This window comes from Aythya fuligula, chromosome 7 (assembly GCF_009819795.1).
Source record: "Aythya fuligula isolate bAytFul2 chromosome 7, bAytFul2.pri, whole genome shotgun sequence".
Classification (NCBI taxonomy): Eukaryota; Metazoa; Chordata; class Aves; order Anseriformes; family Anatidae; genus Aythya; species Aythya fuligula.
The window spans coordinates 21587725-21613255 of NC_045565.1; the positions used below are offsets into that span (position 1 = coordinate 21587725).

General features: G+C 38.9%; 1 protein-coding gene across 2 annotated transcripts in view; it reads right to left on the reverse strand.

The window, feature by feature from the left end:
* The window catches only part of MARCHF5 (membrane associated ring-CH-type finger 5), a 35519-nt gene that overhangs the window by 5953 nt on the left and 4035 nt on the right, over positions 1 to 25531 (reverse strand). Inside the window, exons 1-3 of one of the 2 annotated variants that reach the window (XM_032191762.1) lie at positions 22805 to 22831; positions 6576 to 6778; positions 1615 to 1745 (exon numbers count right to left, since the gene is read on the reverse strand). In XM_032191762.1, the coding sequence (XP_032047653.1) occupies positions 1615 to 1745; positions 6576 to 6778; positions 22805 to 22812 (342 nt within the window). In that variant the 5' untranslated portion in view covers positions 22813 to 22831. Of the gene's footprint in view, positions 1 to 1614; positions 1746 to 6575; positions 6779 to 22804; positions 22832 to 25531 lie in introns of those variants that run through there. The other variant, XM_032191763.1, reaches the window with a different exon arrangement.

Consider the following 25531-nt stretch of genomic DNA (forward strand, 5'->3'; position numbering starts at 1 on the left):
GACAGAAATCGTATTAAATCCAGCAAATTTGGAGTGGGAAAGGAATGGAACAGTTCCCTCTTCTCCTAGTTTAACATCCTTCATTAAAAGCAAAAAATAAGTTATTAGACAGCATGTCATTCATATGATCAAAAAAATTAAACCAGAAAGTTAATTCTTCAAACCCAAGATTTAACTAGCTGTCTGAATGGCTGTAGGTGTCAAGTTGTAACCATGTGATTGCTCAGCTAGACCCACAACTTGCCATTGCTTAAGGCCAGAATCTCATTTCAAAAGCAAAGCAATTACAGAAAGGAGTATTTATTTTTCCATTTGGTTATGTAGTTCTAGAGAAGCTACATAGATCATAAAAGTTCCTGTAGAAAAAGGCCCAGAGTGCAACAAGATAAGGACTAGTACATTTCATTAAATTACATTTTTATTAATATAGTTGCTTGCAGTGGCCCTGTAAGGGGCCTCCTTTGGAGGAGGTGTTGAAAGTCATTTTGTGTAACTTTTGTGCAGCCACTTGACGCTTGGTACCAGGGAGACCACATCAGCTCATCTGGGCTCCAGTTCAACTGGTTATCACATACGTTTTTGCTATGAGGTCATGTACAAACAAAGGCAAATAGCACACAGTGTTGAGATGGAGCAATTTGAACTGCATGGCGGTACCACACAGTCCAAGAAACAGTAGGGCCACGTGACTTAAATGGATAAGCACTAGGTTGTATATATAAACTAAGCTACAATTGTGTACTGTAATACCTAAGCATACAGATGCATTTATTGTATAATCTATGTACAACTAGATTTCAGAAGTACTTCTACGCTTTCAGGCAAAACAAAGGTTATGGGCTATAGACGCAGGTATCAACTAAAATGGTAACAAAGGTCCTGCCAGTCTATGAAAAGTTGTCTTTCAGTTGAACTAGGATAGCTGTGAACAATAGTTAATAGTCCAGCACCTGTCAACATCATTTTTATATTCAAGTAGCAAGGTCTCAAGAACAGAAGTAGGACAGTCTTTTCAATTAACTAGATAATCTGAATAATGAAAACATACTCTTAATCTGAAGTGGTCTGCATTTGTTGTGTATGCATCAATTGCATCATTCAGAGCATGCACATTTTCCTTCACGTAACAAAGGAGAGCTAAGACTGAAAAATTCACTGTCAGCCCTTTGAATACTACTAGCAAAATTACTTTCTTTATCTGTAGAAAAATAAAATCACTCCTTTTCCAAAGAAATGGAAAAATACGAGTTGCCTACTCATTACTAGTTGTCTGGCACTAATAGCATTTATTTGAGAATGGAAGTGGGTTCACCAGCCTGTCACAAGCAGAGCAGAAGTAATGAAGTTTCTTAGGTATAGACTGTGCACCCAATTTGAACAGGCATACTTGGCTTGATAGAGTATGATCAGTTAAAAAGCAAAAAGCTTTCTATCAACCTGCCCTAAATTTATTTATTAACCACATGCTTTAGCTGCTTTAATCATTTTGAATATTTTAAGCTAATATTTAATGTAATTCTAACGAAAGAAAGGAGTTCTAATTAACTAGTTTTTATTTTAAAAGCCTTGCTTTTAAAGACTGGTAAGATCTAGAAATGGGGAATAGATGTGTACCTGCATCACTGTCACAGCTCCATACGTAACTGCTGTCCAGTATATAGAGCCCACCATTATTCCAGCTGCAGCAAACGGACATGCCTTTGAGATCAGACGATCTGCAAGATCCAAAACGTAAACAACTGGACCTATGACAGAGGAAAAGTAAGATTTCAAGATGTATGTATAAGCATACTAAAGAAAGCTCTCAGCATCTGTCACTGACAAAAAAGCTCAAACTAGGCAAAACATGAATCTGACATCCTGCACATGCTACTTATGAGAACGTACAGATAAGAAGCTACTTAGCTAAACTTGCTATTTATTTCTACCTACCATTTCATTCATAGCAATAACTTCTGAGGGATAAATACACTCCTTACAGCACTGACTAATTTACACTGCTAGAAATGACTTAGCTCCCTTTGTGCATGTTGAATCAAAATCATTTTTTTTTTGTAGAAATCATTTTAGTCTTAATGGCTTTTTTGTTAAAATATTTTAGTTTTCAAAAGGAAAAACTACCAATCAGTTAAAGTGTACTCCCTAGGTGAAGCTGTCAAAGATCAGCATAAGAATGTTGTCACTAAACGTCATCCTACTCCACAGCAAGAAGTAGCAGCCAAGATAAAAGATTGCTTCCACTGGAAAAAGAGTTGGATTGCATTCAGTTTCCTTTTTTTTTTTAAAAAAAAAACAAACAAACAAACAAACAAACAAACAAACAAACAAACAAACAAGATGACCTCTCAAATATTGGAGGAAAAAAACCTCTTCCTGGGTTATTTAGTGCCTTTGGCAACAATGCACAAATAGAGTTCATTTTGTTCACGGACAGCTGCAATTTCCAGACTTGCACAAAGTAATATATTACCCTAACTTTGATGAGATAAGCTGAGGCATGTTCACAGCTTTTCTTTGTAAGACTGCATGAGAATCAGCAAAGCAAAAGTCAAAATTTGAAGAGTCTAAAAGGTATGTGTGGAAGTGAGAAAGGTTGTCACCGTGATCACATTCCACACTTCTTTTGTATTTGTCAAACTTATCAGCATCAGCAGAAAAGTACTATTTTCATTTCATGTTTTAAAACAAGGACTTCAGGATGTATTATATACCTTGTCAGAAAGTAAACATAGCTGTTGACTACTTGTGCATACTTCTCACTATGCTGTGGACATGATTCTACATAAAGACTTCCTCCTCCAGGTCATACACGTTAATTTTTCCTGTTAGATACCTTCATTTTTTTTTTTTTTTGCATACTATTTGTACAGCAGTAGCATCCAGAGACTTCATACAAGGATTGCAACTTTTTTTTTTTTTGAACTGTGCAAATGTTATACTCAAGACCTGCAATTTAAACACAATCTAGCTTACATGCAGGCTTGGCCGAAGTAATTGTACATATGGCTAAGTTATGTATCTGTCCAGCAGGCAGTGCTGAGTAACGAACTTGGGCAGAACTATCCTTATTTAACTTGCTAATCCAGTTCTGCTGCAGCCTCATGTCTTTACCCTACTACTCATGTACTTTAAATTAGCTACCTTTGCATGCAGCTTCTAGTAGAATGTGTTCTTTTAGTAAAAAAGCTCTAGTTCTAAAGGCAGGAAGCATCTTCCCTTGTGGCGTGTAAGACAGAAAACACCTCACCAGCATCCTGCTTCAAATACACCAACCAATGTAAATTAGTTCTTAAGTAGCTGACAAAGTGTAATTACAGAGATAATTTATTCTTAAGCCAAACAATTTGTTGTTGAATAGGTATCAAAATTAAAGTGCTTTTGAAGTAGGAACACTTTACTTAAAATACAGAAACATCAAACAAGCAGTTCAATTGTATTAACAGTTATGTTTAATTTTCCAGACTTAAAAGATTGCTGGGCTACCTATCGATGTATTAAAGTAGCGACAAGGCCATAACTACAAATACTAAATACACAGTAGTTGACACATCTTGACTGCTTCCCACAGTCTCTGAAAATGCTGAATTGCACTATTCAGAAAGCTTGTATTATTTTGAAGGAGGTGAAGACATGAGACTCCAAAAAATAACCATCATATTGAGTGAGTCTAAAAGGGCAAACACAAAGCACTGAAGCTTGCCTTATACAGCTTGCCTTATACATACCAGCAAAGTGGTAGTGCAACAGCATAAGTCTAAGACAAAAATATTAACAAATTGCACCTACTAATCCTAATCATAAAAGGAAGTAATTAGCTACAGAATTAGGTATAGAAGTTTGAGAAAAGACTGGAAAAAAATACATGTATGTTTTAGTTAGCCCTTCAGGGAAAATGTAGCAAGAAAAAAAGGCCACCATCTTTTAGGATGATACTTAGGGAAGTAGAAATTTAATAATACTTTTGTATTTTGTACTTTCTTCTTTAACATGTATGTCAGTGATTTTCAGTGTGGTAAAAACAATTGTGTTTTAACAGCGCCTTTTCTGCCAGGACTGGTTTGTTATTAAGCTGAAATAATTATCTAAGATAGGTAGGTTTTAAGCAGTTTTTTTTTTTTTTTTTTTTTTGAAGAGGAAGCAATATTTTCTTATGTAATTAAAAAACACCTATTAATAACATGGTTATTACCAATCTCTAAAAACAGTATGCCCTATTAAATTTTAATTGGAATTATAACATGAAGATAGCAACTAAGAGGGGGGTTGTTTTGATTTGGTAAATACATTAGATTTACACTGTTACTTATAAAGATAATAGCTAATGTTTAAATTGATATTTATGCCAATTACATTATCTTTAAAAATGCTGTGTTAGGCGCCTTTCACAGACACCTATTTTCAGAAGTGTTTCTAGCAGTATATTAGAGAGGTCTCAATGTAAGTAAGCTTTTGAACCATGCCACCGCATGGAAACTTGGTTAGATGCAACATCTTACCTACTCTAGCAACCTTTTTTTGTTTGTTTTGAGTTGTATGACTAGTAATGTCTTCAAATGCTATGGCACAGAGAGGGGGCTACTGGCAAGACTGCAGGAGAATATCCTAGCGTCCTAACTCTGCCTGATGTAACCTTGATTGACTTATAGTTGAGTTGTGATATAACAGTTCTGGGTTACTAAAAAGAGATGCAAAAAGGGCACAACTGTCTCACTTGCTTAAGGACTTAAGCTCATAACAAAGCATTGATGAACACAAAATCATTCTCCAGCTCTGCTATGAACTTGTGTAACAGTACATAAGACATCTGAAATTTTATGCCCCTTTCATCTTTACCATGAAAAAGCTGATAGCGTGAGGGAAAATATATCAAAAGATTCCAAGAAACCTGCATGCAAGAGCTGAACAGTTTCATACAAGAATTTCAGGCCAGCTTTATCACAAGTAGAGATGTTAGTATCTAGGAATCTTCGCTCCCAAATAAAGAAAGTATGCCACAAATTACAAGAACAAATGAAAATGCCTGTTTGTGTACACTTCTTCTCCAAACTACAGTTGTTTTCCCTTCTGCCCATTGCCAAAATAAAATGTGAATGCATTGCACGTAAACAGCTTCATGCATCTCACATAAACAGCTTCACATTTTGTGGCACATTTTCAGTGTCCAGTAATCAAAATCCCCCTTCACACTCCCCACCTCCCCGCTCCGCTCCCCAAGGTAATGCTAATTTATCATCACTTGATGCCTTCTCCACAATGAAGATTGATTCCTCTCTACCTTATCCTTATAGCAAAGCTGACTTAGGGACTGATAATAAGAATAACATGGTAGTACATGGTAGTAAGTTACGCTGTTTTGTTTTCTTGATTATCACCAGTATACTAGTCCGTATTTTCTTTCCCCTTGGCAATGTGTCAGCACTCAAAAGTTTCCTCGCACCTTAATTCTTTCAGCCCTTATACTAACAGAAAAGAGGTCCTATCCCTAAGAACTTACAATGCAAGTCATTTTCAATTGTTTCATTACAGAAATAAAATCTTATGAAGTCTTACTTCAAAATCCTTTAAGTGGCTATAGACACATGCTATAACAACGTTTAACAAGCGGTTATACTTTTGATCAAAATTGAAGTTTTCAGCTGCTATGGTGATGAAAAGACAACAGCAAAATAGAAAATTGACTGGAACAGCATTATTGTTGACTATGAACTGCCCCATTCATCTTAGCCCCACATTGAACATGAAATATAGTAAAGGACGCTATGTGTGACAACATATACAGTAATATACAGTAATTTGATTCTCCTTTCCCACATACGGAAATACATGAATCAAATTACTCTATCAGTTACTCAGGGCAACGTTTTATTCTCTTGCCCTGCTCAATATACCTTGTATAACATATGGGCAAACGGGGGTCCAATGGAATAAAAGCAATAACTTATTTTAAATATTTGCCCCATATTGTGGCAGAGTCCTAGTTGGCTACTCAGGTGAGTAGACTCTAGAAGACAATCTCCAACTTTTTGTTCCACCTTGATGAACAGATCTACAGCAGTGCCCAGCAACGAAATATAGATATTCTGCCTCTTGAATATATATCAAGATTCACTCAGGAATACTTCCTGAACAAAGTAAAAATGTTTTTCAGGCAGTGCAACAGGCTGCCCAGTACGGTTTCTTCTTATGCATTTCTTTTTGTAACAGTTTCTCTGCATGCTGAGGAAAAAAAAAGGAGGGGGGAATGTGTTTATGTCCTAATATGGAAATTGGTGAAAGAAGTCCCCACTCTGCTCAACAAGGGGGAAAGAAATCACATTAACCATACATTTAATTATAGGTCAGTCACCTGTAAGACTTAGTAATATACCTAAGTTGAACATATCCAAAATTTGCAGGAGATATTTAACTAAGCCATCAAATATGATGTAAGCAGAATACGATGTTTCTTGTCTGGAAAATGGACTAGAGAAGTTTCCAATAGAATTGACTCTGAGCATAAAAAGGCAAAAAATTAAGAACAACATGCAGAAACAACCAATTACATTATGTTTAAATTTAAATGATATATGTCTTACCTAGCTTTGGAAATACTATTAAATATTCTGCATTGCACTGAGGACAAGCAACTCTAGCAGTACTGTTTCCTCTTTGCTTTTCATCCACCCAGCGCTGTAGACAAGTTTGATGAACCCATTTCGTGGAGCCCCTGCACCTGCAAGGTCTCACCCACTCTGCTGTCCGATCATCCTCATCGGTAGCAAAACAAACCCAGCAGCTTCTGAAATTACAGGAAGGAAAAAAGATATTTTTGCTACTTTTAAGTGCTTAAACTTTCACATGCAGTTTTAGAAAATGTGTAACAAGAAATGATTTCTGTTGCTTCATGCTTAATCACCAGAAATGCAAGTATTTTGTACCAGACTTGTTCTGGTATTAACATAATATTAGACAGCTAGGTAGATGCTTAACGCATTCTGAATTACTAATTTATCTTTTGGGTCATTTATAACTTAAGAAGCACTGAGACTGTAGTCCAACCTCTATTTTTAAATTGTATTGTCAGCATCTCTTTCCATACAAAACATTTTGTAAGTTTTAAAATTAAAAATGCAAAATCTGTACAGTAGTCTGTTACCTGGGAAACTAAATCCAATGGATTTCCATGACAACATTTAACAAATGATAAAATGTAATAAACCTGAAAAGAATTACCAAATTAATTCCTTTATCTTATTAAAAAGTATTTCATTTTGATAGAACAATGTTGTATAATATAAACTAAATTACAAAGTACATAAACACTACTACAACACTAGAGCAGGAAAGCTCTGCTGTCTGAAGAGTTACCTGGATATACAGTTAGTATGTTTCAATACTTAAAGCTTCAAGTTAGAGCCTGATGAAATTTAAGCAAGGCAAAATGTTGTCTAACAATTTCCTTTTAAAACCTCACTATTTTGGGTAGCATTCTGTTTGTGAACTAGAACAGTTTTCCTACAGAATAAGAATATTTTGTTTATAGGAATAACTGGGCCTACATAATATTTGCAAGAGCTTGTTTTAAAGCATTGAATTTTTTTTTTATTTATTTATTTATAGTGGTGGAAATATACTGAAATTAAGCTGCAAATGGGTAAGAGTATAATGTAACTTGTAGCACTTACTACTAGCAAACATGAAAGGATGCAATTTAGGGTGCAGATTCCAGGGAAGACTGCACAAAAAGGAATTTCAGTATTGAACAATAACATCAGTAAAACTAACATAACTGATCTGTCACCATGTGCAGTTTTAAGTACAGAGCATATTACGGTATGTGCAGATGCAAGTTTCCCGACGTTTCTGCTCTGAAACCAGAACTGCATCACTGCACATTTATAAAGACTGCTCAGTTTGAAGACTGTATCTTAGATCAAAACTACAACTTGTTTCGCTCATCCTAATGGGAAAGTAAATGTGAAGTCTGACTCAGCTCCTTTCCGCCCTTCCCTGCAACACCTGTTTAAACCAGAATCCTTATGTTATGCCCTTGTGTAACACAATCCACCTGTTTACCTTCCTGGTGGCTCAAAGTACCTTTAGCAGCCTAAATGGCATCAGCCTTCCAGAACAGGAGGAAAGACAGACAAGCCCTATGTTTGTAAGAGTCTAAATGAAAAAGCTGCAACCACTACAAAGACATGACAGTATTACCAAGCATCACAGATATTGTGGTTCATTGCACTCAATCAAGGAGTTCTTAAAGAACTCCAGTTCTTACGTTTAACTTTTTTTAAAATACCAAGGAAATCCTCATTTATTTTAAGAACAAACAATACAAAGTGACTTATAGCATACTTCATCTTCCACAGTTTAATTCTTTGATCTATTAATAGGTGAAGTTTCACTCACTCACTCCACATCCTATTTAAGGCTACATTTGTAACTTAGATTTTTGTTTCTCAGTTAGGAGCTTTACAACAGAGCTACTTATGGCTGTAGGTGCCAGCGAGGTGAGATGCCACCAAGCCACAGAAGTCTGAAGTGTATTCAAATAAGAGATTTCAGCATGAAAATAATCTTGTTGCACTTCAATTTTAACCAGTGAATTTGTCCATGAGTGCCCTGTAGATTAAATTCTATTCAAGTTTTCTGTTAAGGTTAATATGAAAATCTGCATCATTTCCTTAATTGCTTCATCCAATTTCTTGCCAGGCAATCATATCTGAAAAACTGGAAGACCCATGAAAAGAATAACAAAGTCCTTTACAGACTTAAGTCGATAGCACGTCATGAATAATGAACAGTAAATTCCTTGTATTTTTGTCATCAGTTTTATCTCTTTCCGTTGACAGCAGCTGTAGCAGAAAGAGCTAAATAAAACCATCTCAAAACAAGCAGCTTGGCTCTTGCCAGATTTTCCATTTTCTTTTACTGAATAAAATATGACCTTGATTCTCGCTACTGAATGAGGTTGCTACTCAGATAACCTGAAACAGAAAAGGCTGACAAGGTAGAACAAAGCATTGTTTCTGATAGAAACTCTAACCTTTTTTCCTTGATGACTTTCTACAGAGCCAAATCAATACTACTAATGTATTTTTCCATACTTCCTTGGAAAAAAAAAAAAAAAAAAGCACACCACACACAAAAAGCCAGCCAGTCATCTCTCTTTGAATATAAGATTACAAATGCCTTTTAGATTCAGCTCCCCATTATCTTAAGCTGTCTAGTGTCAAAAATTCAATTCTGAGAATAACTCCCTCAGTGTCCGTTTTATTCTCCAAAGATAAACTCCTTTCAGGAGACTGCACATGTCAAGAGCAAGCAAATAAATAGAAAGCTGTGTTAAAGACCTGCGAGCCTGCACTCCAAATATTGTTATGAGTAACTGAGAAATCCAGGGCCTGCCTAAAAAGACATTTCTCCAACCCATGAGTTCATTGCTAAGGAAGCCACTCTCCTAGAAGGTGTAACTCCACCACCCCAGTAAGATGCTGCACAACAGGCATACAGGCAGATTGCTCCCTGTTTTACTGGGTTATATTCCTTCCAAAGGTTACTTCCTTATTCAAATCAGCCTTAAATAGCAAGAAGGAGAGGCTCTAATTCATGTTACTGAAATCAAATTTGCCAGTCTGTGGGAGCTGAATTAGTCATGATACAGCTTTGTTTTCAGGCAGGCGTGACTCTGCAAGCAATACAAAAAGTAATTTCAGAGCAACGTTAGCTGTATACTACCAGTCAAAAGTTCTCAAAAATCTGTAAGGCCCCATAAGCCCAGTGGACATTCCTGTGTCCACAACACTTAATGGAAAGAGGGCTTGTGAGACTGGGACAGCACAGCTGTTTATAGCCTGGTTCCAAGTATTCAGTGCTGCAAGCCTTGGAATTTTTCCCTAACGTTCAGTGGCATACACATCGGACCTGCAAATAAAAGCAGAGAACTGAGTGAAGAAAATTGTCCTAGGACTTTTAGCAGGACTTCACACTTACCATGAGCTAGAAAGCATTTTCCTTCCATTACAGATCCTTCATAAAATACAAGAAATCGAAGATTTTTTTTGCATTCCTCCCATATTATAAAGCACAGCACTCTTCCACAAAGAAGCAAAAATTTGCTTTTATCTTGATATCAGAATAAAGCATTCTTATTCTGCTAAGCAGTAAATGCCTGAGTGTCTTATCACAATTGAATTTCACATCCAAAAAGAGTGAAAAGGCTGAAACAGCTGATAACAATAGCAGCACAGTGAACCAATGCATGCAGACCTACATATCGCAATGGGAGAAGTTGGTTAGCAGAGGAAGACTACAGCAGAATTAGACAGAACACCACTATTTCCCCAGGCCTCACAGCACTTCATCTTCAAGCCAAGCTCTGTCTATCAAACTCTAGAAGTCCTTACAGTGTCCTAAGAAAAAAACAAGCACTCTCAGAGTGCAGAGAAGAGTCCAGTGCGGTACCAGTGCACATATATTCCAGGGCAAGGACACCAGCCTTGGAAGCTCCATCATGACTTCTCCTGGCCCTTTTTAAGGCAGCACAGCATTGCAGGCATATGCCAACTGGAATCATTCTGCTAGAAAGCATGCTGTCCCCTTGAAACAAAGTATAAAATATTAAACGGAAGTTGCTAAAGGTCAAATGACCTAATATCCAATTCTGCTTTGCCTGGTCATCAATGATAGGGTGTACTGCTGAGAAAAAGATCTAGAAACAATACTAACTAACCTTTACCGCAGAAGTATTACTTTTGTCAAAAACAGCAGGGAAAGTTGAAATAGAGAATATCAAGCTAACATTGGCATTAACATATGGCCACACAACCAGTATCCATATAAAGGCCCTGAGTTCCTCTAATCATTGAACAGCATTGTTTAAACTGAGTTCTAAAAAGCTTTTAAAAAGTCCACAGATGACTAAAACCTAATAAGCAGTCAATCAAATGCATAAAAGCAAAACAAAATAATTAGCTAGAAGGTGTACCAGAAAGATCTAGTGATTACCAGAAGTTCAACTTAAACTTATTTATATACTCTCAATTATAGCTCCAATTAAGGAGAAATATTTTACACTTGAGTTAACTGCACTATATAAAGGCAGAGATACAAGTAAAGGACAGTTCACAGAATCCTGCTGGCAACTTTCTAGCTTGCGGATAAAATTAAACCTTGGACTGCCAGCCACCACCTATTGTGCTTGGATCGTGCCTTACAAGGCTTTACGGCCTTTGCTTCCAACCAACCTTTAACACGAAGCTCCCCACAGATGTAGTTACCATACATTTAAGCACTTCCAAGCTCTCATTGGGTTTTAGTCCCTAATTTATCAAAGAATCTAAACTAATGGTAAAAAATAAAATACTTCAGAACAAATTGAACTGCTACAACCAGTTATTCAAGCCTATGCCTTCTGTAAAGACTTCAAAATTCAATTATCTTGAGGGCTTCACTTATTATCATACTCACTTTCTCAAAAGGAAAATTTGAGAAATCAGCAAGGCTCAGTGGCCTTACTCTGGGTCTCTACATACACGGAGAACTTCACTGTTATAAACATTTGTTTTATTTAAGGGGAGATGGAAAACAGGGCCCACCTAAAAATGTGCAAAGGGTAAATCAGGCAACACCATTACTCATGTAATAAGTACCTTATTACTGAAACATTTTTACTCATTAAGCTGACATTATTTTAGCAATTAGGCATACACCTCTGGCAATCTAGGACACTAAGCAACTGCTAGGGGGCAGTAACACTTGATTATTACCATCAGACTGAGGAAGGAAAAAGTGACTAAAACCAAATGGGGAAAAAAAACACGCACACAAATTACTTCCAAAACTGAAAAATGGCTTGAATGTTATTCGAATGGGATGGCTTAACACGTAGTCAAGTGTACATAGCATGTACTGAAGAATTTTAATAGCATTAAGTCAATGCCTTAAACATTTGAGATTCTTGTAATACAGATAGTATACTATAGGGAAAACATTCTTAGCATTGTTTGACAAAACCAGCAACGATGATGAACCTAGAAAGTAAGAACTAACAGTAATATGTAATATTGCTAATGTAACAATACCACTGTTTCATGTCTCAGCTTCTCTCAGCACCTAACTGCAAAGCATAATGTCAATGCGTAATCAAAATAGTAAAAAAAAAAAAAAAAAAAAGATCAGCTAGATTTTGTATAGTAATATTTACCCTGGCTGAAGGAGGAAAAGCAGCTAGCATGTTCAAGATGCTGCAAGAACTCCAGATGGCAAGATGACCACACACAGCATTCTCCAACTGATAACACGACCTGCTAGTAAGGTAGAACACCCAACTTCTGACAAGCTGAACTATCTGATTTTTATGCCAATAAGAGATTAAAGGAGGATGGATTGTTATCTGACACTAAAAAAAAAAAAAAAAACAACTTTGTTCTATCAACACTGCCAGATTTAGCAAAGGAAGACAGCTTAAAACCTCAAAGAAGATTTAAAAGTTATTCTTCCTGTAATTCATCTGCAATCTACTGTATTAAATTCTTACATCAGCCCTCACTCCCCAGGGATATTTTACACATTTCTCTGTGCTAAACTTTGATTTTTGTCTGTTTCCATGGTTTCCAATGCATCAAATTTACTTGCCAGACAATAAAAGCATAGCAAACAAGAAACCATATATCTGTCAAACTTCAATCTTTTGAGGCCTCCTGGGAAAAGTGTCTTTAACTACACCCTTGATCACAGTCATCATGACCTGAATTCTACTCTTTTGTGGGAGAAAAAAATTACTTGCATCATTGCTTTCAGTAGCTCAGTCAATACCCTCTCCAGCTAGACAGTGACACTTCAATTAAACCAATGCATACAGAACATTGGCAAAAAAAACCACAACATTTAATCAAGAACAATGCACAGAAAGTGACTCATTTAGCTCTCCATCTTATAATGCTATATGACTACAGATAAAGAGAGGATAGGGAAAGGTTTGAGTGAAAAAATACCAATGCCAGCAGCAGAAAATTAATCTGAGGCTCTAAAACACGGGAGACTGTTTCTTAGTATAAAGAGACTCAAAGCATGCCCTGATGTTCTACAAAGACACTGCTTTTGCTTAATTACACATACAAAATTTTCCCCAGTCATTGTTCCCAGAAAACAGCTTTCTGACATCATCGCAGAATTAAATGAATTAGCATCGAGGCAAACCTTGACATCAAATCAACTCTGCTTACTGCAGCTTGCTCGGAAGCGCTGCTCATGCACCAAGGTTAGGTATCACTGCACAACTGCTTCATGCTTCATCATGGTTCTGTTAGTAGCTGGGCCATTTGATGAGCAATAACTATACCCATTTGTCCTCTACCAGCCAAGATGCAAGTTTAAACAAGTGTTCAGTTGACGTAAAAGAATTTAACCTTTAATCGTTCAAGTTCTGAAGCAAAGAATAACAAGCATTAGTCCTTCATATCTCCTGGAAGATTTACTTTTCCATAACAGAAGGTTAACATTTACTTACTAGCTTCCTCAAGCAAGCACTAGCCTTATCTGTTTCCAAAGATTGGCATCAAGATATTTTTAATCTGTTTTAAGCCGGAATGTTAAATACAACAGCCAGTCTCAAAAAGACCTAAGTTTCCACTACAGAAAAATCATGAAACAATGTAAAATACGGGGGAAGGGGAATAGAAGTCATATCAGAAAAATAGTAATACTGGTAATCTGAAGTATATGTATAAAGCAGATGGCAGGTGTTACAAATATCAGAATCAACATAAATACAGAATAGATCAATGCTGACACATCTAAACATTTATCCGTCTTGACATTAAACCTGTGCTGTGACAAGCACAGGATAAAAGAGAAGAAATGCAGTTACGTTCCATTCAGAGTCTGCACTGGGCAAACCAACCGTGCAGTAATTTTCCAGTATCGCACAAGTAACGTGTGAAAATACAATTTAGTCTTTAGGCATAATACATTTAGAAGTAAACACATTAGCATCAACTTAGAGCCAAACCTATGGCTGTTCACTTCACATTCCCTTCTTAGGCAAGGTAACTGTGAAATGTTCAGTTTCTTGTACAATACATACCTATGGAGTTCCATGGTTATATTGGGTAAGCAATTTTTGTTCTGTTCATCCAAGAAAGAAAAATAGGAAGTGGGGGTCTAAATCTGCAAAAATTGGCAGGAAGACTTCCAAGCAAGCAAATTGCTTTGAATTCAAGAGTTTATATAATAGATGCTATTACTGAAGTTATATTCTCAGTTTATAACTTCTATTTTTAACAGTATGAGAGCGCAAACCAAAGAGCTCTACCAGAGCCTGCCATCTTACAGCTTCCTAATATTTATAATAAAAACTGAACAATTTGAGGCAAAGATCACAAAAAAAAAAGATTCAAAATGTTTTGTTTTTTTTTTTTTTTTTTTTTTAACTCCAAGAAGGCATTTTTGATATTAGTAGCTCAAAATCAGTTATTAGCTAATTAGTTATTAGCTCAAGAACAGCTACTCAAATTTGGCAGGCTCTGAACATTTGGAAGAGTCTTTAGTCTGAGTAAATGTGACCCAAACTCCAAGGAGCCTGACCATAACATTAAGTAACTCTCCCCTGTGCCCTGCAGAACTGGCTGCATGACTCACCAGCAGAGCAATCACAAGCACTCAGCACATGGCCTTCTGTAATGATATCCTTCACAGAAGGCTAACTTGTGCTGGCACATTTTAACTCCAGTATAAAATATTGACTTCTAAACAAAGTATTCAGATCCTAGGAAGAGGAGAAACATATATAACATGAGGCAAGATCAGAAAGTTACATAAAGGAGACATTACAACCTTAAATTCATGTTTTTTTTTTTTTAAATTCTTATGTCCTGAAAAGATTGTGAAGAAATCAGATCAGATTCAAAAGACTAGATACAAATGGCTTCTTAAAAAAAAAAAAAAAAAAGAAAAAGAAAAACACACAGAAAAATCACTGAATGCCAGCTACTTTTACCCACTGAAATTCTACTATTTACCACCTTTGCAATGTGTTAACACTGTCTTGTTAATACATATACCTTGACAAGGCGTATCTCCTGCATGACCAGCAGTCTGCTCATGTCATGCATTGCAACTGGAGTCCTAATGCTGGGTTGTCTCCCTGCATACATTGGGATTGCATCTAGACCTTGCATCATAGAATCACTGGGGTTGCAAGAGACCACAAGAAATCTTTAGTCAGAGCTCAAAGCCAAGGCAGAACCAACAACGAATTCATACCACATTGTCAGAGCTTTCTGCATCTGAATCCTGAAAAGCCCTGTGGACAGAGAAACCACTGCTTACCCTGGACACCCCATTCCACAACTCAGCTGTCAGTATCATTTGTCCCCCTGCCTCAAGTTCAAATTTATGATCGTCATTTCTCATCATCCTGCCAGAAATCTCCAAAAAGTGCCTGGTCTTATCTTTCTAATAACCTCCTCAGTAGGTATTAGAAGACTATTACTTGGTCCTCACAATCCCTTCTCTTCAGAAGAAAGAAGAACTGCTCTCTTGTTCCTCCTAGTAAATCATATGCCCCATACCTTTAGGCACTTAATGCATCCTTAATTAGCTTCATTTAAAAACATTAAGCAGTTGCTTAAAATAACTTACCCACTTCAGACTGGGTCCTTCATTCTTCTGCACTGAGGACGGATTTGCCATTTTTTTATTTTTACTTGTGGAAAGCCACAAGTGCCAGTAAAAACGAGCAAGTCACACACTCTTTGGATAAAGATGGGCATTACAGCCTATAACAAGCTAGCACACACCTCATTCTGTTGCTGAGAGAGGAAAAATAAGATCATCAAAAAGTGGTATCACTTTCACCCACCCTCTCTGCAGCAGAGTAGGACCAGAAGCACATTAGGACGACAGAAGCATCAAACAAGCCCTACACACCTCGCATATTCACTACCACTTTAGTTTTGTAGCACTTTTTTTTAGAGCAAATTTAATATTTGAACCTTGTAATTTACCTTTCTCTGTAAGTTACATATATTAAAATAGTTACTCAATACACCTGTGTTAGGTGCCACAAGGTTTAACTTCAGCAAGCGCTGTAAGACACAGGGTCACAGTTAAGCAGTACCACATAGAAGCTACCAATAAACTGTCTTTTGCACAGCTTTTTAGATGAAGTAGATGCAGATGAGAATATTTGAATGCCTTGACAATCAATGTATGTGGGATACTAAGATTTTTAGTACCAAATGGGATAAACAGCTTCTCAGGAGTTTCCTCACATTTAAATAACAGGGCCAGTTACCTACCTGCAGGTAGAAGTTAATTGTTAAGTAGCTGCTAAGTTTAAACATTTAAGTTTGTCCTTCAGCATATCAAAGCAGATGCCAAAATGGAAATTATAATGCATGTAAGATGAAAGTCAAAAGGTTAAGATAGCTTATAAGTAACATTCTAAACACTTTTATACAGATGGGCAAAAGGCATTCTACAGGTCTGCAGTCTTCCCTAATCATCTTTACTGATAAGACACAGGAACAACCCAATCTATGCAGAACCTTTGGCAACAGGAGGATGTACCTGGGATGAAGCTATAAAGAAAAAGGAAAGTTATTAGTTACTACTGCTTCAAATTTTCGTTATTCAAACTCACTCTAAAATGTATATGTGATTTTGCTTTTTCCTTCCTGTATCAACATTAGGCTCTAATTAGTTGAAGTAGGAGACAGGAAAGAATACCTTGGTTCCTTTCTGGTATAGATTAACCCAGCACAACCCAATTCTTTACTCTTATTTTATAAGCAGGTCAAAACTGCTCTGGAGGGACAACAGAAAGACAGGTACTGCTGGTTGCTGACAAACTTCAACCAGAAGCCTGGTAAAGCCTTCTTTCAACAAACAGCATTTAATTGTATTGTGTAAAAAGAAACCAGTTCCTTTGGTTAGGGCAACAGAGAGAGGCATGCTTAATCTGCACAAATAGAACAAACAGAACTGCAGAGAAAATACTTCTTGAAAAGTAAGAACACCACATAAATTTTGTAAAGTGTCTTACATTGTTTATTACCCTGCATATCTTATCTGGTTGAGCTCCATTCCTACAAAGATTTATTCATGTGGCAATTTTAGCCAGTGAGACAATTTGAAGCGCACAAAATCCAGTAGTAGCTCAAAGAAAGCTCTTAAACCAAGGACCACATTGCACTAATTATATTGGTTACGTTGCAGCATTCAGGTCTTAATCCTAACCCATGTCTTTGCTTAGGGAAGTAGCAAACAGCTAACAGTGCAAATAAACCTAAATCAGAGCCCACACTTATGAAGAGCAGGAGGAAAAGATGACCAAATCTTTTCCTACCAAAATGTTTCATACCAAAACAGACTCCATCACGCACATAGAACAGAATAAAAAGAGCAACTGGAAATTATGTACAAAACATTGTGTTTTTTTTTTTTTTTTTTACTGAAGAAAACAACAGAATCTGACCATAGTTCAGAAAACAAAGAACCCATGAACTTGCTGTTTTGCAACTTTTGAACCTCAATTGCTAGCATCTGACAAATAAGTGCTCTAGGAAAGAAAATCCAGTTGTAACATTATTCCGCTCTTCGTAAGATAAGTAATTTCTTAGAAGAACTGTAAGTCTGCATGTCATCTTTTAATTGATTTTAAAGTCTACCTGCAACTCAACCCGATGGATTACTTTAAGAGAACAGGAATGGCAAGGGGAAATGGCAAGACAGCCACATGATGTTGCTCTACTTTCCTTCAAGAAAGACTACACATCAGCCACAGCTGAAAGAACTACTGCTATGCATTCAGCAAGTAAAGTATACCAATTTGTAAACTAACCCATGCTAAAATGACCACTATACTGATTCTACAGAACACACCTGTGCAAACCTTCAGATAATCCATCACATTTTGACTAATACCTTTAAATACTAAAAGAAAAAAAAAAAAAAAAGAGGCAAAAGTGACTCTGCTGGTCAGCTAGCAAGTATATTGGAGGAAAGCACTGTCTTGGGATAGTAAAAACCTACCACAAATCAACACAGGACATCCTCTAAAAACAACAACAACAAAAAAGCAATCTGAACCCTCAGTATAACCAAATTGCAAGACATAATACTACTGAAGTCAAGAAAATAAAGCTTAAAAATATTAGCACATCCTTGCATTATGGCTCACATTAATGTGAGAACAGGCAGTGATACAGCTAGGAAAAAGCAGGTGCACGGCTAAACACTTGTTTTTTCTTTGAAGACAGCAGATTGACCAGATTATCATCACTAAATATAAATCAGAAGCTACCTAATGAAACATTTATCCTAAAAGTAACAGTCTTTAAAAAGACAGAAATCTGACAGCTTCCAATATTATTTTTGAATGAATCAAATATTTACATTGTCTGGGCTTTCTATCAACGTGGGCTTGTCACTGACTTTACTATGACAACTACCTGTTTAATAGCTTCCCAAAATCTTATCACTTCAAAAGGCAACTGTTGAGTCAACATAGTAAAGAGACTGCACAGCAAGATTAACAGTGAATAGTTTTGTTTTCTCATGTTTCAGCAACAGTAACTGAGTCCCAGGCAAGCCCTCTAAGGTGGCTAGGGGGGGTAGTAGGTACAGGGTCACTGCTGATGGCACGGCAGTAGCACCCCAGCTGTTAGAGAGCTACCAAACAGCATACTGACAAGATACAAGTACAAACTTAACTTTAAAACAAACTAAATTTCCACATTATTTATTCTTACAAACAAAGCTACAGAATTACATTTAACAACCAAATTACACAGGAAAAATCTATGTATTTTTAAAAAAGTTTCTGATCAAATCTAGCACCAAAACCTACTAGAAAGTTCAGCACCTTAATTTCAACATTATCCAGAAAGAATGAAAGTGTCTGAAATACGCATGAAAAAGCCAGAACACCTGCTCCAAGGGCTGCACAAGGCAGCTCACAGAGCTTATGAATGTTCATTTGGCAGAACTGCTCCTAAACAGTGCAGAGACAAAATTCACAGAAACGAAAGACAAAATTAACTGAATAGGAAACCTGAAAATACACAAAAAAACCCCTTCCACTTCAAGGCTTTTTTCAAATAGGTATTTGAAAAATATAAGGACTCAGTTCATAATGCTGGTGTACAAGGCACAGTAATTCCACTGTAAAGGTTCAAGATCCTAAAGCCATTCAGCATAGAGTATTTCTGGGTATTTCCTTAAGAAAGAAAAGTGCTTTTGCATTAAAAATACATACAGCACATCAGATGGCCTCTACCTATTAAAATTTGACAAATGCCTTAGGATTGACTTCCAAGTAAAGTTTCTCTGGCACACTCAGAGCAATAGCTACAATTTCTAAGGCACTTCCAAGTAATCTGTTAATTTTAATTAAATTTTGAAAAGTGTCTTTACATTGATTAACAAAGCACACACTGCCACAATTTTAATTTTTCAAATGGAAATTACTATTACTCTGTGATTTAGGCATTAAAAACATGAATGAAGGAATTAAAATAACAAAACCTCATCATTTAGGCCAATAAACACTGCGTTCAAGTGCATACATCATTCCAGGAGTATGGCCCTTTACAGAATTCTGCATGCAGAAAAGAATGGCATTTTAAGGCTACTACCTAGCCTGTTACTTAAACATGAGCCAGAAGAAAAAATGACAGACTGAAATCCCAACCTGGATGCAAGAAAGTATCATGATAATCACACAGATTAGGTTCTAGAATGCCACAAACCAGAAAACTCCAGACAGTGTCATTTTATGGTCACACCAACTTCTCCTGGCCCTTGCATTCATGCTGTAGCAATCCTTCAGCTAAGCATAAAATCCTCAGCTAGAAATTTCAAGCAACAAACTCATTACACCTTGACAGCTATTTACCCTTTTTATTAGAAGCATGTTGCTTGTCAAGAAAGTAGTACAGACTAAAATTATGCATGAAAAGTAAGGAGGATGGAGTACAAGGTCCTAAAGTGAAAATGAATCCCAGGCAACAATGCTGAGATGCTAGAGACACTCTGTACTAGAGAAATTCAAATTGCTTTATTAAAGAAGTTGTACAACCCAAGAGCCCAGCAAAACCAGATGTCCTCTCACAAATACATATGAAGCAGTGAATACATTCCAGTCTACAGCAAAAACTTACTCCCAATAGAACAGTACACCACCACTCAGTGTGACCACCTAGTTGGAACAGAAAGCTAATTTTTTCCTTCTAATAACTTTAATATTAGATTCAAATGAAAGCCTTATTCACTGAAAAGCTATTTTCTGCATCCTTCACTACGAGATCTCAATCTAACACTATGTTCTTTGTGTGAAATTATAATGCATTAACAGTTACTCTTAAGTTTTTGCATATGTTTTCTTGCTACCCAAGAAAATAAGTACCTGTGCTTAGCAATAAACATAACAGGATGGAAGGAGAGGCACTTCAGGCCTTCAGAATCCCTACTGAGAATTAATCCACAGGTTATGTCCCCCAAAGGGAAATAGCAGAGTTTTATCTAGACCACAGCTACATACAACATGAGATAGGTTATGCATCTTAAGAAATACCAGAAAAAAGAAAATGGGTTTCTTCTAATGTAACACCACTGCATAAACACAGTATGCAACACAAAACTTATTTATACTGACTGCATCTTGAGGTCTTGGTTATTCAAAGCTCCTACTACCGTCATCTTGCTCCTTGGTACCACTCATTGTCTCCCACACAACTGTTTCTAAGTCTCCTAAACTGAGCCAAATAAACTCTTGCATGACACCTGCAGTCTCTCTTCATACCTCCTTTTATGAAGCCTAGGTACTTCAAACTTCTTCCCGCTGTCCTTGCTGTTAAGTCAGTCAGGGATACCTTCTAATTATTTTAGATGACCAACTCTGTTACTCCAAACTTAGTAGGAAAAGTCTTCAAAAAGGATCAGAGATACAAACTACAATTTCACATAGCTGAAAGAATGTAAGACTTTTAAACATACGTCAAACCCCACATATGCATTGGGCATAACAACTACAGAAGAGTGAACTGGTTTGGCCACCAAGTAAAAGAAAGGAATTTAGTTAATGAATTTTCACTTAAATCTTTCATGACTTTTTTTTTTTTTTCACTGGAATAGACACCATGTGGTTCTAACGGTTTTTCTATAGCCTGTTGTAACACCATCACAAACAGTGCTTTTGCTGGGAAGGCTTTAAAGCCTCTTCCAAGATAGAGGAAACAAGACACTTTTACAAAATGTAAGCTTAAAAAAAGCTGCAAAAACATCACAAAAGATTTGTGATTTCTGCAGCCTTCTGTATGACAGTCCCAAGTACTGTTAAAAATACAAGAGAAAGGCTTCAGTTTTCAGTTAGAGTCATCCCCATTACACTGATTTACTACACAAACAAACACCATCTCACAGACATACCCCAAAATGCTTAATTGGGACTTTGCAATATGATAAAGCAGCCATAGACAGTAGGGCATCCATTCAGAATATCCCTGTTTCCTTTGCCTCCAAAATAACAGCATGCTATGTACTATCAGACTACAAACTTCAGGATGGAAATGAGTTTTATTTGTTGCAGAATCAGTTTATCTGAAACTATTCTTCCACTCATGATCTTCATTCTTCCCTCTTCCTACATAATAGCTCTGCCATCATCCTCCCCCTTATTTTGTCTTAACCCTCTTCCCTTTTATTCCCTAGATTCACAGAAAGAGTCAAACTAATTACTTTATTGATAATACTTGTAAAACTATCTCCTTCCTGTTGCTTCTTGCAAAAACATTTCTAGTTCCTGACTCCTAGCCTCCTTGACAGTTACTGTTCTAAATTATAAACTCAATTCTCCAGTTTTCCTAAAATACAGTAAAAAAAATATTTCTCTCCCCCACAACAACTCACTTTTATCCTCATTCTGAAAGGAACTGAAATTCCTCATCATCCTCACCTTCCAAGCTGTGTGCAAGCTCTGCCCCTGCCTCACATAGCTTTATGTCTCCATCATTTGCCTGATGACAGCCTGCACTTCGCTAAATCCTTTTTTCCTTAGGGGTGACCTGAAAAGGAGAAAAAACACCAGGGTTTTTTGCTTCCTTGTGCTTAAGGCTTGACAGGTGTTATCAGCAGAAGACTGACTCCTTGTGGGTCCCCACCTTCTGAAATAGCTGGCTATCACGCCTGCTAAATAACAGGTTATTTATTTTGATGTTTATAGAAGAAAGTCTTAAGGGCTTCCTGGATGACTCAAGGCTGTACATCAGGAATCTTAAGCCCTCAGCCCAACATGGTGGAAGTGCTACATAAGCAGATGAAGCCATAAAGAGAAAACAAGCCTAAGAGTAAACATCCTTCCTCCCCTAACCTGAAGTCACAGTAGTTTACAGGTTGTACCTTTTAACAGCACTCCAAAAGGCGACCATAAGCTTTCTCTAGAGACCATAAAACCAGCAGCACACCACGTGAGGCCAAGGTAAGCCGAGCTCACCTTTGGGTGCTTTCCACCACGAGCACGTCAATGCTTAGCAGGACCTGGGCAGCCTTCCCCAGACCCCCAGCGCCCTTCCATCCCTGCCCTCCTCCTCCGGCCCGAAAGCCTCCAGAGCAACCCTCGCACACCCCGCGGCGACGCCGCAGCCCTCCTGAGCCCTAGCAATAACGACACCAGGCCGGCGCCCGCCACATTTCACACTGATTTACGCCAGAGCTTGCCCCACTCCGGGTCCTCCCCGACAGCAGACAGCCCTGCCCCTCGCACCAGCCCCTGCGACCCAAGCTTGTCCCGGGGGTCCCTCAGCCGCCCCCCTCCCCGTACCTGTCCATGGTCTGCTGCAGGGCCAGGCCCGGCTGCTCCGACATGGCCGCCCCGGCCCCGCGGCCCCGACAAAGGCGGCACCGAGGAGGGAGAGAAAGGAGCGAGGAGCCGGAGCCGCCCTCCCGCCGCGCACCGACCTGGGCGGGCCGCGCGCTCAGGGGGCCGGGGCCGCGCTGCCGAGCGCTGAGGAGAGGCGGTGGCGGCGCCGACGCCTCTGTGAGGTAAAGGCCGGGCGCGGGCGCAACCGCAACGCCCGCCGCCACCTCCCTGCCGCCGCGCCTGCGCCCTAAGCCGCGGGCAGGGCCCCGGAGGCCCGCCGGGAAGTGTAGTCCTGCCGCCACCCGCCTGCCTGCGGCCGTTTAAAGGTCCGGCGGGGCGCGCCCCCTGCCCGCCGCCCGCCCCATGCCGCTCCTCGCCGCCGTCGCGTAGTGGCCGCCCGGCACCGCGCGCGGGGCAGGTACGGGCCGCGGGACCGCTCTCGCGTGCAGGTGTGTGCGGGCGGGGGGGGCACGAGGCGGCACTGGCCGCGCGCCCTCCGTAACGGCCCAGCCCCGTGAGGGGGCTCCCGCCCTCGTCGTCCTCGCGCAGCGACCGTTACTCTCCTCAGCGGCTGAGGGGAGCGGCGCAGCCCCGCCGCCTCCTCCTCACCTCACAGCCGTGGGCAGGGCGAGGCCGCCCCTGCGCCCTGGGGAAGGAGGCTCCCCGCCGCCCCGGCAGGCGCAAGGTGCGGGCGGCTCCCGGCCCGGCCCCGGGGTGCGAGGGCTCGGTGGGACCGGTGGCCGCGGGGCTACCGGCGGCGGGCATGCTGCCGACCGTGGGGGTCATCCTGAGGTGCTGCTAAGTCCGTCGTCACAGGACAGTTAGAGCATTCCGGGTTCTTGGGATGGTCTGTCAGTAACGGCCAGCTCTGGGCTTTCCTTTTCAGTTTTATGTGTGCTTATATATTTATATACGCATGTCTACACATATATTAAATGTTTAGCTCTTGCAGTGAGATCTGCTACATGTAACTAGTTCCTGAAACCTTGTGTAAATGATAAGGTTACTTTGTTACACCACAGTTACTGGATATGGCACTGACTGGCTGCACACCTGCTCTGTGCTGAGGGGAGCAGAAACGGCCTGGTGGCTGGGTGCCGCTCCATGGGCTGGGTAGAACAGCATTCTGCAGCCCTGCTGCCTTCGTGAGGGGAAAGCCAGCCCGGCTTGGAGAGTCTTTGGTGAGAGAAAAGTGTTGTAAAAGCGTGCGTTAAAAAGTGAAGTATTGCCCCGTTGTAGATTATAGAATAATACAAATGTAGAGGTTGGTTACACAGTTGGTACCTCAGCTCAGAATGCATTAGACCTAAGTACGTTATTCTGTTTTCCCAACTTGTGCCTGACCTTATTTTTCCCTGATCTTATTTTCTATTTATCCTTTAATAACTGGACTTGGACTTGTAAGCAGTATTATACGTATAGAGTAGGGAGGGTGCTGTTTATTTTCTAATTGCTAGACATAAACAGGATTGCTAAAGAAGCTACGTTGATGTAAATGCTACTTATAGGAAGAAGACAGCGTGCTGACATCCTGTCCCAGAAACTGTATTTTGTACTTAGTCTTGGGACAGTAAAATTCAATTTTGCTTGCTCTGCTGAGAAGTCTTGGATGTACAGGGGCCTGAATAAACCATATGGGCATGGCTTCCTGGAAGAGAACCTAATGAACACTTTCCTAATTACAGCTGTTTGTGAAATATAAGAGCAATATTAGGTATCAAAGTTCCCAGTTCCCAATCTTTGCAATAAGTCAAGTGTCTACTGGCCAAAGCACTAATCAGATAGGCCAGCCAAATGCTTAGGTTTTATATATTGTTTTTTAAACCTTAGAAATCAAAGCAGGGATGCTGGCTTTATTCATAGGACTTTGTGATTTGTGTAATTTCTGTATTTCTGTTCTGGGATTGAGAGGATGTGCTAGCTGCCTGACATTTAGGATAAAGCTGTGAGATCAGGATCAGCAGTAATGACTGTGAGCAATAGTTACCTGAAGAAATGTAACCAGAATCCAGAATCACCTGGCTACCATGCTGAAGATAAAGCATGCTGCTTTGCTTTACCTCCGTTGGGTAGGGAGGATTGAGGAGACTGATCAAATCTTGAATATAAAGTCAAATAGTAAATGCTTGGTAGGTTTGTACATTATGTTTCTTTGCAAACATGAAATAAAAAATCATAATGGCAGACCTTGTAACATCCTATAAATAGCTGAAAAGTCCTGGAACCCAGAAACTGCTTTGTGCCTTTTCATTTTTCAAGACTTAATTGGACAGCTTGGGGTACGGGTTCTTAATTTGTCTTCTCAGAATCAAAGTGTGACATTAAAATATGTACATAACCAACTGCTTCTAAATTTGAGAGAACTCTCCTTATTCCCTGAGAGAGCAAGAGTTGTCATTCCATCCTCATTTCTTCCCCCTAGCAAGACCGGATATGCAGCTGCTCTACTCAAGTGCTTTCTTTATTCATCCCAACAATCTCCTCCTTCAATTCACTCTCCTTCATGCCCTTTTTCTCCTCCTTTCCACTTTTATTTTTCATGCTTTCTTCTTTGCATTGGCAATTTCTACTATAAATCTCAGGTTGCCTCTCAGAGCTATTTCATTTGTTAAATCATTGTTTCCCTTAAAAGATTCCTCTTTGTTCATTCCTTCTGTCTATGTGATGCCCATTGCACTGTCTCACTCA